At 44.0% G+C, this 15099-nt stretch overlaps 1 protein-coding gene and 1 long non-coding RNA gene across 3 annotated transcripts in view; one reads left to right on the top strand and one right to left on the bottom strand.

The window, feature by feature from the left end:
* Positions 1 to 1838: 1838 nt before the first annotated feature.
* On the top strand, positions 1839 to 8943 carry LOC309533718. The gene is made up of 3 exons (XR_014220425.1): positions 1839 to 1899; positions 2888 to 2962; positions 5348 to 8943. It is a non-coding gene; the product is annotated as an uncharacterized lncRNA (long non-coding RNA).
* Positions 8944 to 9653: 710 nt separating this feature from the next.
* Positions 9654 to 15099, bottom strand: part of NEURL1 (neuralized E3 ubiquitin protein ligase 1) — a 126494-nt gene continuing 121048 nt past the window's right edge. For both annotated transcript variants that reach the window (XM_082225267.1, XM_082225268.1), the window contains exons 5-6: positions 13453 to 13599; positions 9654 to 11802 (exon numbers count right to left, since the gene is read on the bottom strand). In XM_082225267.1, the coding sequence (XP_082081393.1) occupies positions 11561 to 11802; positions 13453 to 13599 (389 nt within the window). In that variant the 3' untranslated portion in view covers positions 9654 to 11560. The remainder of the gene's footprint in view (positions 11803 to 13452; positions 13600 to 15099) is intronic.

Below are 15099 nucleotides of genomic sequence, written 5' to 3'. Positions count from 1 at the left end.
ATCACAACTCATCTGATAGTGATTTATGGTCCCACTCTTGAGATCTTAAAATTCTGAAATTCTACAGGTTTGTCTGTCTTTGTTATGGCAACTGGAGCTTCTGAAATGTGATTTGGAAGAAGGTGTTATACTGTTGCAGTTGTTACCAATGTAAATGTAGATCCATCCAGGTGGAGCATTTTATATCTCGGTATTATAAGGAGATTTTATGAGTTCTTGACATTGGAATTTGAGAGGTGAGTGCTGCACTGGATTCTTGCATAGACTCATGGGGAAATGCTGTCAGATCAAATAGTTGTCATCTATATACTTGACTAAAAGATTTAAAGACTCTAAGGCATATAGCTCCATATTCAGTTTTCCCCCCCCACCATTAATGTGCTATTAATGATTCTTGATAAACTGATCCCTAAATATAGAAACTAAATCTTTGTACATGTTTTGGCCCAACAGTCCTCTATTTTATGGCTCTCACTGCTATAGGCTCCTTGGGCTCACTTCAGTCTTGTTGGAATCTGTGTGCCTTAGATGATGGCATAGCAGAATGACCATGGAAACAGCAGTTCCTTTTTTGAAATTCCATCTGGTCTACCTTTGTACTAAGATTAGGCTGAATCAGAATCCCTGACTAGGAAAATGTCTGTGTGATGTGCAAGATTCTATACAGCGAAAACAGTTCTAAGTGTGTACAGCTTGTCAATATACAGTTGAGGCTCAAGTTTTCACTTTGGCTAATGATGCTTTTTATAATCACCATGTGGGCAACATGCAAAGGGAGATGTGTTCTCCTAAGATCCCTTACTATGTTTCAGAACATGTTGGGGCACAACTCTTCAGATCCTGTGAAGCAGCACAAAACAAGAGTTGTGCTCACCACTCTTAGCCATTGTGGAGCAGATATCCTTGGGACTATGCAGTGCTTACACTTGGAAGGGAATTGAGGAATATTGCCACTCTAAGCGCACTCTCATATGGGGACACATACTAGTTATTAGTCAGAGGCTTTTTATGTTTGTTTTAGGGACTGCCAAGAGAGACTAGGCTGCAGCCTGTTTTACTCCCAGGTTTTTGCAATGTGAAACCACAATATAATATTCAATGTCTCAGGCAGAGAGGACTTGATAACTAACTGTACCTCACAGTCATCTCCCAGTTTACTCATTGCTTGGACCAAAGGTGGTGCTAATAATATGAACTTTAATTTTTATATTTATGTTATTGTTGTTGGGTTTTGAGTGTGTATGTGTTAAATCAATGATGCAAGTGTCCTGTTAAACTAAAAAGATCTTACCCAGGGCATCAGGCACTTCAAAAACCCACAATATACCTTTGGGATTCAGACATTGTACATTTGGAGAAGGGTAAAGGATACTCTTATCTTCAAATGCTTGCAAATTGTAAGTTGTTGCTTTTTAAATTTCCATTTGTTTACATGGTCTCTTCTATGTCCTATGAAAAAATAATAAAGTTTTTGATCTTTTTAATTGTGTTCCAATTGTTGCTTAGTTTCTTTTTGTTGAGTTTGTATTTTATTATTGTATTGTAGTTCATAAAAAAATTATATGCCACATGATTTTAAGAAGAAGAAAGAAAAAGAAACCCCAAAGGAGTTAAAATTGGCATCCCTGGAGTGTAGGCTTCAACAACCAACCTTTATGCAGCTTTCTACTGTAGCTTCTTGTCTGCACAGCATATCTTGTCCTTCCTTGAAAGGACCACAGTGGTCCCTTATGGACAGAACGATCAGCATCCTCACAAAAATAAATTCCCAATGATCTTTTTTTTTTAGAAGTAATAATAATAATATTTTTTTATTTATACCCCTCCCTCCCCAGCCAAGGCCGGGCTCAGAGCAGCTGAGTACTTACGTTGCTTGCTGTATCCATGAAACTAAAGGAGGTAAGGAAATAACAAATTACCATGGAGGTATAAATATGGAAAGGAAACTATTAAAGCAGAAAAGGTAGAAATCCTTAAACCAGTACACACTGGTTTTTAAGTAATTCAGGTAACTTCAGAACTCATGATTTAAGAATTACCTTTTCTGGATTGGAATGTGAAATGAGCCGAAGAAGTAGAAAGAGGGGAAGCTGCTTAGGGCTCAAACAAGCCATTGTCCATTGGCTCCCCAGATTCTGGACAGGGCATTCCCAGCCCTAACTAGAAAGGCTGGCGATTGAACCTGCTCTGTTTTGCATGCAAAGCATGTTCCGCACCATTGACCTACAACCCTTCCTTTATTTGTAAGACTCCCATCAGTTCCGTATGAGTAATATGATTTGTAATACGTGATGGGCACTTGAGTTCAAGAGTGCTCTCTAAAAGTGCACAGTTGTGAATTCATTTGAATAGGTGCTGATAAACACAATGCACTTTTTGTAAAATATAAAGCTTTAGGGTAATATGTACTTCTTACACAGTCCTTGGTTTCTGGTAAGCTTATGGGTGTCCCTTGCAACACATATTTTTGTGTGTGCAACCCTTAGTTTACCTCTTTGCCCTTCACTCTTCAGTGGTTGTAGAGGGTGCCAGTCACTAAACTAGCCACTAGGTGGTGGTGATGATCCATCACTAATGTTTCAGTCTCAGTTTCTCGCTAGCTTGGTTTCCCAGTCAGGCTATTTTCACAGGCTGCACTTAATTCCAGGAAGCATTCAGGGCACTGAATTTCAAAGAGGTCAAGTGGGTGGGTGTGTTTGTGCAACAATTAAATGGCAGAGTTAAATCTACCCCGATCCTTAAAAGTATCCCAAGGAGAGCAGTCAGTCCTGGTGATTTCAGCATGTAGGATAAGAGCATAGCAGTAAATTTTCTAAATCAAGAGAAACTCTGAGGGGGTGTGTGGTCAGAAGGCACATAATGCAGCAAAACTCTTGAAACTATGCAGGTCTGTAACTGACTGGTCAGTGCCTGGATGGAAGACCTGCGAACTCCATGCTGCAGTGAGCTTCATGAGAGAAAGGTACGTTCTAAATAACTCACAAAGGGTGCTGGGTTTCTGGTAGTACTTTCATAAACACAGGTGGTGGAGATGTGTTTGAGACCCTGGAGCAGGCTTGCTCAACCTAGTGTGTGACACTGCATCAGACCTGACTATTGGCCATACTGACTGGCGCTGATGGGAGTCCAAAACAAGGCTGTCCTGAAGGATGCAGAGTGCCTGCTAGCCAAAGAAGAGGGGAAAATTATACCGCCACAAAAACCATAATGCCTCACCCATAAATAGCTGGCCATTTACCCATGAGGTATTGAAGGAAGTCAAATAATAATAATTTATTATTTGTACCCTGCCCATCTGACTGGGTTGTCTGGGTGGCTTCCAGCATATATAAAAAACTTTGTTATGAACACCTTCTGCCTCTATGATTCCCAAGGAACTTGTGGTGGAAGGGCAGTTGAGCTTCTACAGAAAATAACTGGGATGTAGCTGCCCAGTTGGGACGCGGGTGGCAATGTGGGTTAAACCACAGAGCCTAGGACTTGCTGATCAGAAGGTCGGCGGTTCGAATCCCCACAACGGGGTGAGCTCCCATTGCTCGGTCCCTGCTCCTGCCAACCTAGCAGTTCGAAAGCATGTCAAAGTGCAAGTAGATAAATAGGTACTGCTCCGGCGGGAAGGTAAACAGTGTTTCCGTGTGTGCTGCTCTGGTTCACCAGAAGCGGCTTAGTCATGCTGGCCATATGACCTGGAAGCAAGATGAGCGCCACACCCCCAGAGTCGGTCACGACTGGACCTAATGGTCAGGGGTCCCTTTACCTTTACCTAGCTGCCCAGTTACTTCCTGTCCCTTTGGACCAAGAAGTTTCTCACTAAGAAATGTCATTCTGTGTGAAGGAATGTCTTGTTCATGCATGATCTGAAACAGTTTACCTAGCAGAAAAGGCCCTCCTGTGTTCAATAAGACAAGCTTCCAAGTTAAGTGTGCTTAGGTTAGTGGCATTTGTTTCAATAAGTGGAAATAGATCCACATACTTCACTTACTCCTGTGCTCATTGACCATTGTATTGTCCCCCCCCAAAAAAATGTAAGCATCCCACACCAGCACATCCATGGCATACCTAAATCAACTTTATTCACAATCACTGTTATCCAATTCTCACACTGAATGGAATAGTCTTTTTTATATTGTGTGAGTGTGTGTGTATATATATATATATATATATATATATATATATATATAAACAAAACACAAAATTTGTTTTTAAATAAAGCAATTAAAAGATAAAATTCTCATTTCCATGACATTGTATCACATGAATTCTGGATCCTGACACAAAAATACAGAGGAAAATGAAACCGATTGTGATAATGCTCCCATTGAAATGTTCTTCTGCATGAACTGCCTTGCACTTCTTTTTCAGCTTCTGTAAGCCGCCTCCATCTTTGGTCCTCAATAAATACATACATATCCCCACACTAACTGAGTGGAAGGAGAATGTTCTCCCTTTCACACTCCTCCTTCCCTTGAGTCCATCTTCAGCCAGATTTCTGTATGCCCAAATACATTTTTGTGCACAGATTGGCCTTCAAGCTTTGAATTTGCATGTGCAAAAGGGTACTGCTGTTAAGGGGGGAGGGGGGAGTACTGAATATCTCTATAGGTGGAAGGAGCTGGCTTAGGTACATGTGGACACAACCCTGAGCAAGTCAAAGCTGGCAGCAATGTGATTGATTTTCTCTTCAGCTGTTGTGTAAGGATTTGAATTGGGCCCTTGGCTTACCTGGATAAAAGAAACAGTTTGCCTCTGGCAATGAGTATGATTGACCTTAGTTATGTGCTCTTAGCACATGTTGGCAAAAGCTTTTGTTTTTAAATTAAAACTTTGCAGAAAGCCATGTACCCCTTTAGCATGGACATCCACCCTCTTTCAAACACTTGTACAGTGTGGGGTTCTCTCTTGATTCACTTCATCCAGTTTCCCTTACTGGAGTGGAACCAACTTCTCTGGTTGCCAAAAAGCTAATGAGTGGGAATATTTTCAAGTCAAAACAAAAATATTTCCTTCCACCCACAGTCCAATTATTATGGTTTCAGAATGCAGCTCCTGCAAATTAGCAACACCTTAGGAACACATGTAATTTAGTTAACTTTGGTTGATCACAATCAATAACAGATTAGGCAAAAAAACAACAACCATTCTTTGTCATGGCAAACCCTTTATTAGGGACATAAATTGGATCCATTATTTGTTTTAATAGGCTGCGATGAAGGAAGCATTTTTTTTATTGATTTCAAAATATTCCTATCCATTAACATGGGGAGAATTAATTTTAAAAGTGGATAATATAAAGTAGCAGGCACTGCAATCTGAACAAGTTCCTTGCCCCTACTCTGACACTTCACAGGAATGACTCTGTAAGGAATACAGCATTTCAGACAAGAGCCCGTTCCAGCAGAAGCACAAAAGGAGATAGTAAGTATTGCTCACCTTTTAAAAGCCTTACATTCAGAGTTGTATGTGAACTTCCTCTCTACCAGTGACTGACATCTGCAGGCTCAGGGTTTTGTTTTCCCACAAGGGAAAATGGAATGAATAAATCCAGGCCTCATATTCCAAACAGGTTATTTGGGCAACCATAGAATTGTAGAGTTAGAAGAGACCCCAAGGGTCATCTAGTCCAACCTCCTGCAGTGCAGGAATCTTTTGCCCAAAGCGGGGCTTGAACACAAAGTTGATTACTCTAGCTCCCCACCTGAACAGCACGTGAATGAAATCCACTGTTGAACATGTGCATTTCTGGATTAGGACCCATCTATTCAGAAACTAATGACATTTAATTTACTAGGTAAGAGAGTGCAGTCATTTGAAACATGAATGAAAAATTAAATGAGCCTCATTTACTCTTCTGTTTTTATAGTAAATGGGAATTTGAATGAAAATTAAACTAAAGTTCATACTCTGTTTTCAGCTACATTGCTTTAGAGGCATTGCTTTTGCATTGAAGGAGTCTATGCACAGTTCAGAGAAATGTCACAGTAAGGGGGAAAGAGAGAGACCAGTGAAAGCTGTGTTCAGTTCACAGAGCATCTAGCCTGTGCCTCGGCATGCTTCTAAGAACCTATAAAATGGGGACCCATTCAGTGGGTCTAATGGCCTGGGGAGGTAGTAGATTGCATACCAATTGGATAGAAAACATCCAAGTTAAAACAGAAAACTGCCTGGGTTTTCCACTGAAAGCAATGGGAAAACAAATAGAAAATTAAACAAAAGAAACATTAAAAGTGACAATGAACCGAAAAACAAAACTATTCCTCACACACCCCTAGGTGTTTAGAAATGTGTGCCATGTAATTTTACTAGCCACAATTGTTTGTAAAATAAGAAGTGTGCTCCCCACAGAAGTGATGCCAAAGGGATATTATTAAATGCATTTTCTAGAAAACATCTTTTCTAGAGGCAACATTTTTCTCATGCACAATAGCAGCATCAACTATACACAGCATTTTAATTATGAATTCATCATTTGAAGACATGTTGCTAGTTTCTATGGCATAGTGTCCTAAAATATGAAGCCCTGGGCTGAAGTTTCCCAAAGCACCTTCTCATATTAAAATACATTCTAGGGAAATGTGAAAACTGACTGGCAAAATCTGCCGAGCCTAGGAGATGTTTGTGTTGTTACAGTACTTTAAGCCTTTGGCTATCCTACCCCACTGTCTCTATTTTTAAAGAATTGCTTTCTCCCCCCATCCTTCTCATCTATCGATATGCCATCATAATAATAATATAAAATACGTTAATTCATCTTTTGATATCTCCATTGCTATTGTGGATGCAACAATGCAGAGCTTCACCTCTGATTTTAGATACTATGTGAAAGCAAGATATATAGCCACAAATACCTTGTTCCAAAGCCATATATATTCACTTATCTGCTCACGTGGGGCTCCTGTCCCTACACTCTGCCTCAATCAGCTGAGTAGAGGCAGCAAATCTTTCATTGGGAAGGAAATACACATGCAGACCTACTTCCTCTCTTCAGATAACGGAGGGAACTATTCAGGGAAGAGGAGCTCCTGGATCACAAAAAAACCAGAACCAGATCAAGGTGAATGTGTCTTGGATGAAATCTCCAGACAATGCCGGTCCTGTCTCTTCCCTATGTTACTGCATATTATGCATTGCCCCAACTGCTGAAACAAATGTTATCTCTCTCTTTTTATACTGTAGCTGTGGAGGAGACTGGATTTGATGGGAACCTTGCAGAATGAATGCAGCCTGTTTCTAGCCATGATTGTGCAAAAAGACTTAACTCCAAAGTAAGTGGGCATATGACTACAGCCTCAGTTTGTAATTTTCTTATCTACTTATAGCCATTGGGCAGCTGTGGGGAACCTTCAAATGTTACTGTGCCATCATTCTGATCTTCCCTGATCCAGAATGGTCATGGTGGCTGTGGCTGATGGAAATTAAGCAACTTCTAAAGGGCCAAAGGTTCCCATCTCTGCTATAGAACATGAAAGGTAGTACCAGATGTTCTCTTCACACAACTTATACTGGAATAGATGCAATGAACTCAACGGAACACAACACGCACACAGAGAGAGAGAGAGAGAGAGAGAGAGAATGGTCTTGTCAGATCCTGGTTCAAATGATCTTATGGTGCCACAGTAGGAAAGGGCTCCTGCCTTGAGGGGCATAAATTAACTTTCCATGTCTTACTTGCCAAAGGCAGAGATAAATCATATGGTTGTCCCATCTACATCTGGTCCTCTTATGTCATGGCTATGGAGTTTGAGGCTTTGTGCTCATTTTTAAAAAATGCTTTGCAAGTGGTTGACACTGCAGAGGGCCAGATGCAAGTTACTAGTGGAATGGGAAGCTGTTTAGGGATTTGAGTGCAGTTAAGAGAGCACAGATGAGCACCTCAAGGTGGATTGGGGGGGGTTAGGAAAAAATGCTAATTTATGTGGGGCAAGACTAGTATGAGTGAGCAAACTCTTAGGAACTATAGCTTCTATTTTTGGTTTGTGACTAGGTGAGTCAGTTTTCCTTTCTGCAAAGGATTGCTACTATCCACCTGCATTGTTTTTTATTCTGAAATGCCTGTAACCTATCACATGGTACAATATCCATTGCCTTGATAAGGGTCTACTTAGATTGACAACCAACAGCAAAGTGCTTGCTGGCTCCCAGCCAGTGAGGAGTTGGCTGTGTGCAAATATTCAAAGTGGCATTTGCAGTAACATTCCAGCAGTTGGATCCAGTTCATGCAATGGTGGCACATGACCAAGCCAGCATGGATGGAGGGCCAAACCAGGCAGGCTTTTCTTTTGAACACCACATGCGCAAGTGGTCATATGCCCAAACAGAGGCAATTTTAACTGAGGCCTTTTCTGCACATCCAGCAACATGGACACTAAATTTCAAGAGGTGCCATTGCTTAATATTGCACATCACAATATCTTTACAGATCACGAGTCCTAGGCACAAGTTGACTAGGAATGCCTTGATGGGGGGAAACCAGTTATCTATATTCTTTGGACCACACCTGCATGAGGCGGTTCAGCAGCCACTGTGCTGATCCCCGTAAACCAAGGATGGGGAAACGTGTGCCTCTCCACGTGATGCTGTACTACAGTTGCCAACATTTCTTTTCCTTGGCTATGCTCACTGGGATGTATGGAAGTTGAATGATCTCTAGAAAGCCACAATTTCCCCATCCCTATTGTAAACTGTGGATTAGCTAGGTCCAGCACAGGCTGAAGCACTCCCAAGTGCTCAGACAGCAAGTACAGTGGTACCCCGCAAGACGAACGCCTCGCGAGACGAAAAACTCGCAAAACGAAAGGTTTTTTCGTTTTCGAGTTGCCTCGCAAGACGAATTTCCCTATGGGCTTGCTTCGCAAAACGAAGCTTGCCCCGGGGACAGCGGGTCTTCTCTTTTGAAGCAAGGGGCGGCGGGGAGATCGCTTCTCCCCACCGCCCCTTGCTTCAAAAGAGGTCCGGGGGCAGCGGGAAGCGTTTCCCGCTGCCCCCGGACCTCTTTTGAAGCAAGGGGCGGTGGGGAGAAGCGATCTCCCGGTGCTCCGAAGCAGGGTGGGGGGGCGGGAACACCTGCCCCAGCCACCCCGCTTCGGAACGCTGCTCCGAAGCAGGGTGGGGGGGCGGGAACACCTGCCCCACCGCCGGGCTTCGTAGCGCTGCTGCGAAGCCGGGCGGGGGGGCGGGAACACCTGCCCCAGCCGCCGGGCTTCGTAGTGCTGCTGCGAAGCCGGGCGGGGGGGGGGGGCGGGAACACCTTCTGAAGGCGGGCGGGGGGCAAAAGTCTTTGTCCCCCCTGCCTGCCTTCCCAGGGGCTTTTAAATCGCCCCGGACAGCGGAGAAGTCCTCCGCTGTCCTGGGGCGATTTTAAAATGCCGCCCGCCAGCATTTTAAGATCGCCCGGACAGCGGAGAAGTCCTCCGCTGTCCCGGGGTTTTTTAAAATGCTGGGGGTGGGAAGAAAAGCCCTTCCCCCCCCCCAGCCTTCAGAAGAGGTCCAGGGACAGACTGTCCCCGGACCTGGTCTGAAGGCGGTTTCCCTAGGAACGCATTAATTGATTTTCAGTGCATTCCTATGGGAAACCGTGCATCGCAAGACGAAAAAACCGCAAGACGAAGAGACTTGCGGAACGAATTAATTTCGTCTTGCGAGGCACCACTGTACTAGAAGAATCAGTCCAGTCCAGGAATATTACTATGCTGGATATACTTCAAACAAGAGTCTCCTAACTTTTTCCTTACAGGCAGCGGCTGCTAGGTGTTGCAGGGAACTGGGTCTTTTAGAAATACTGTGCCCCAATCCTCTTGTGTGTTTTTTAAGGACATCTGTATTAAAGGGTTTTCTGCCTTCCCGATATGAGTTGGCCATCATTACATTTACAGCCTCAATGCTATACAGGCAACTCTCCATTTGCACAGGGGCTGCATCCGGCAGTGAAAAACGGCGCACACACAACATGAGAATTGCCTGTACATTTAGCCTGGCATGACTCTGATGAAGGCAAAACTGTCCACTAAGTTGGTGAAGCAAAACACTTTTCATTGGGGGAAATGAAAATCTCAGACATCAGCAATCCACTGTCCCTTTCCGAATGTTTTCTTAATCTACCTCTTTCCTTACCTAACTGTTTCTGGTGTTCATATTAGGGAGCTGAGGCAGATGAACTGGGCTGCGGGTTTCTCCCAGCTGGGGTATTTGGTGGCATTTCAGAAGTAGTTAGCCCACTTGGTGCCAAGTGACGATAAGCTGCAGTTCCGGATGCATGTGGGATTTGTCAAATGGAACACAGAAGATAGTGGAGCTGCTGAAGAAGGAGGCCTTGTTATTGTCCATCACAGCACAATCAGCTGCAGCAAGGCATGGAGGGAAACGCCAAGAATTCAGTCAAGCCAGGTAGATTCACAGTGCTGGGAGCAAGAAAGGCCAAAACAATTGTCCTTCACATGTTGGGAAGAATACTTTAAAAATCCTTCATAAAACCAAATAAACATTTTTTAAAAACTAAGACAAACTGCTTCAGGTCTCTCTTTTTTCATGATAACAAAATAGATGCAGCTCTGTGTCACACATTCAGCTTGGCCAAAGGTTATTAAATTACCGATGCTTTTACTTTCCTTAAAAGCAGAGGCAGATGTTCAGTGTCCTGATAAAAGGCCTTTGTGTGCCTTCTTCCTTATGGCTTCTAAAATGCACTCCATCATTTGCAGAAAACAGGTGTGAAGGCACCCCTGTTGGCCATTGAAAAAGCCTCCTGGTGCAATGCTTTAAAAAGAAGGAGGAAACCAGTGGGTTTGGGAAAGCAGCCGGGGGAAATGCTCATAAAGGATGCAGTGTCATGCTGTAGCAGCTGCTTCCAAGGGCGGGGTGAACAGACTGGAGTGGAAAGGAAGAGAGCATTTATAGAAAGTAGAACTTGAAGGCTGTCAGTTAACAGTGAGACTCTCGTGTTCAGCACAGTACAAGAAGAAGCACCCAAAGATCACCTTCCTTAGCACCAGCATACACCACATTTGCTTGGGATCTAGCTGCCACTGATGTGCATTTGTGGCCACTAGGAAAGCTGGCAGAGGCAGTTCCAGCCCATCGGAATAGACACTTGCAAGAGATATTTCTATGGGGAGAGGCCATCCCTCTTGCTCTGGCAAGTGGTTTTGTGCTCACATGGCTTGTTCTTTTTCTACTCCACTTAAACGTCCAAAATGTTGAATTCATTCACATAATGAAACTGCTAACATACCCAAGAAAATCTGATTATTCTGCATCATTTGATCCTTGCAGGAAGGTGGGTGAATGGAGCCAGAGCTAGGGAGAGAGGAGGAATGCAATTCAACCTTTCTTGACGGATGCACATCAGATTGTTGTCAGTAGCTCTCTGCTACATGCCAAGAAAGGAAGGAAATGTTTAGACCTCAAATTTCTGGGATTTGCCCACATGTAGCAACATTCAGAGTTAGTTGCAGAGGGAAGGATGGGAATTTTGGCAAGCTGGACAGCCCCTCCCCACCCTGTTCTGTTGAGTTGTCATAAGAGAGCATGTCCCCTGCTGCCCCTACCCTTTTCCTGCCATGCTGCTCTAGGTGCTGCGATAGGTCTTGATGATGTCCTTGATGGCACGTCTGCAGATAGGACAACAGGCATTGGCCATCTTCTTGAGTTTGAGCCCGCAGGTGTAGCACAGACACATATGTCCACAGGAGTAAATCACGGTATCTACCATGTTCTCATAGCAGATGGTGCACTCGTCATTCCAGGACCCTGAGATGGAGGGGGAAAGGGGGGACTCTGGCATGCTGACGGGAGAGTTTGGAGCTGTGCCTGCAATACAAGAAATGCTGTCACTCTTTTTATATGTCGTCATCTCTACCCAGGGATATCAAAAACAAGATTGCTGGTCCAACATATCATATTCTAGAGGTTGACAATGAGAGAGAGAACATCACCCCACACCCCAATTCTGTAACTCCCAGATGCAACTGTCTGACCACTATCAGGATGGCCAATACTGTGCCAGATGGACCATTCATGGGTTCCAATATGTCACTCAATGCACTCAATTTCCTGCAGAGGTCAAGATTATCCCTCCCCCCCCCTTGCAGTTTCTACTAAAATGTGATGGCCAGCCATGACTCGAGAGGATGCTGGAATACCAGCACAGAAGCGCAATAAGGACTTCAGAACGTGGCATCCTCCCCCTACTGCTAGTACATTTCCCTGGCTCCTGTAGTCTTTTCATCCATCCACCTCTCAGTCAGCGTCAAATATATTCCAAAGTCACCGATGGCTTGGATCTTGGAAGCAAAATCAATTTGTGCCAAATTAGTGCAATATAGTCTAGTCTCGGAGTCTGGGGGTTTGTTGGGCATATAAATTGGATTTGAATGTGTGACCTGCACACAAACATGCAATAGCAGAAATGTTACTTTTCTCCCATAAGTGGATTTGGTTCTCTGTCCGTGTCTGTAAGAACAGAAGTACAAAACTGCATCTCCAGACAACTGTCTCATTGGTCTGTTGGGGTGGAGGGTATCTCTGCAAAGTGATGAACACTGGGCATTGATAAATTTCTAGAGAACAATAATTTGCCACAAGGCCACTTCTAAAGCCCCCTACATCCATTATCTGTGTGAAAGTATCATCCTGCACCTGCAGAGGAGTAGAAACAGGCTCCGGACCTGCCTCTGGCCTTGGGCATGTGGCCCAGCCCTACTTACAGATGTCAATGTGGTTGGCGTAGTTGTCTGCAAGGAAGAAGCAGCTGCACATTTATAGGGCTTCACACGATCCAAACACCTGCTTGCCAGTGTCCCGAGTGCACGGAAGCCTAAGCACAAGCTTAGTGTAAGTCAAGCCTTGTTTATGTGCAAGGGATAAACAGCGGCAGGCAGTGTGTCTGATCATTGGGGTCCACTCATCAAAATTCAAGTACAAACATAAGAAAAGCCTCCTAGATCAGTCCAGCATCCTGTTCTCACGGTGGCTACCCAGATGCCTGTGGGAAACCTGCAAGCAGGACCCAAACACAAGGTCACCCTTCCTTCCGGCAGTTTCCCACAACTGGTATTCCAGAAACATTACTGCTGCCAACTGTGGAGGAAGAACCAACATGGCTTGCATCTAGATTTGTGTCTCAACTAAAGCATCCACGACAGATGGCCATCCAACCTCTCCAAGGAAGGAGAGAATCCATCCCACTGTTGAACACCTTTCTCGGAAGCTTACAAAATTATATTAAAACAACAAAATATCACCAATACTGCACCATTATAAAATCTAAAATCACTTTTAAAACAAAGAAAAGAGGAGAGGAATTTTGCAATGGCAAATGAGCAGAGATTGAAGCCTGCCCCAAAGTGCAGCTCCTGCACTTCTTGGGGCAGGAAAGGAAAATGAATTTAGGAAGGGCTCTGACGAGATGCAGTAATTGAGGCTGGAAGGAGTATAGTTTGGTGCTGTAGAAGTACTTACCACTGAGTGAGCTGCCAAGTGGGCCAGATCCACATGTACTCAGAATGGGATCAGAAATGCCACTGCAGAGGACGGAGGGAGAGTTTGGAGATGAGGTGGGTGAGCTTGGTGCAGAGGGGCCCAGTCGCTCAGCCAGGAGAGTAGAACCTGCAGAAGGAAGTGAAATGCTAGTATAGTTTCAGTTTTTTACTGAGAGGTAGTGTGACATAGTGATCGGAGAGGCCCAGGTTCAAATCGCTGCCACAACAACTGCTTAGCCACAAACTCACTGGTTGTTTCTGGAGCAGTCTCTCTCCCAGCCTATCCTACCTCAGAGGGTTATTATTAGGAGAAAGTGGGAGAAAGAGAACCATCTATAGGTCACAACCTATTTGGACTAGTGGCAACATTTTGAATGTTTAAAGAGTGCTGGGAGCGCCGGTCATAAAATGGCTACTCTAGGGATGGAACGTAGCATAATATAAAATTTGAGAGACAACCAGCCCTGACAACCTTATGCATACCATGGAAAGACAGCTATGTCCTGCTAGTCATGGCTATGGAAATCACACAATACTTAGACGCACACAGAAAGAGAGAGAGAAACCCACACTGAGGCTGTCGCTGTCTAAAAGCAACAGAGGGCATTCCTCAGTATCAGGAAAAAATACACAAGGTCACCACACTACACTGACTCTCATTTCACCAAAATTGCTCAGAAAGTATTTGCACTTTTTATCTCACAACTTTCTTGCTGGGAGGGCAAGACTTAGCTATTTTTTTCCTGAAAGCTCAGAGTATTGCTCACCTGCCCAGGGGCACCAGTGAAAGCCTTTCTGGGCACCATGGAACCTGTGGGCACATGGTTGGCAACCCTGACCTACACAGAGAAAGAAGTGGGTTATAAATAAACCAACACATTATACAGTGGTACCTTGAGTTACATACACTTCAGGTTACAGACACTTCAGGTTACAGACTCTGCTAACCCAGAAATAGTACCTCTGGTTAAGAACTTTGCTTCAGGATGAGAACAGAAATTGTGCTCCGGCAGCGCGCCGGCAGCGGGAGGCCCCATTAGCTAAAGTGGTACTTCAGGTTAAGAACAGTTTCAGGTTAAGAACGGACCTCCGGAACAAATTAAGTATGTAACCAGAGGTACCACTGTACATATAAAATAGTAAGATTTGGCATTAACATTCACTAGTTAGCAATTCTGGGCAAGAGCCTGGAATCCTAACTAGGGATTTGAACTGCTGGCATCATTGTTATTTGGTAAGATACCCACCCATGCTGCTTCGCACAGCTCCTTTTTTGGCTACCAAGAAGTCCCTGTGGCTGGGACACGGGGGCTGGTGGAACTGCAAGTATTGAGATGCGTGTTATTCTAGATATCTGAGCTGTGGAGTGAGAAATAGCTGTCATACCCAAGGCTCAGAAGACCAGAGGTTTGCGTCAAAACACCCTGTGAACAGTATCTGCATTCTGTTTGCTCTAAACACATCAATCACACATTGCGCTTCTGTTGCCCGGCACTCACTTATTTCTGTTTACATGGAAACAATCGCCATGACACACGTAATTGCATATTTAAAAAAAGAAAAAAAGTCAAATGAACAGAATGAGCATGGCATCAGGTGTGACGAAGAAACAGAGTGACAAAGAGAG

Source organism: Podarcis vaucheri (genome assembly GCF_965113315.1).
Source record: "Podarcis vaucheri genome assembly, chromosome: 5".
In the NCBI taxonomy this organism is placed as follows: Eukaryota; Metazoa; Chordata; class Lepidosauria; order Squamata; family Lacertidae; genus Podarcis; species Podarcis vaucheri.
The sequence above is the reverse complement of the archived record's forward strand: the minus strand, read 5'-3'. Positions and strand labels throughout refer to the sequence as shown.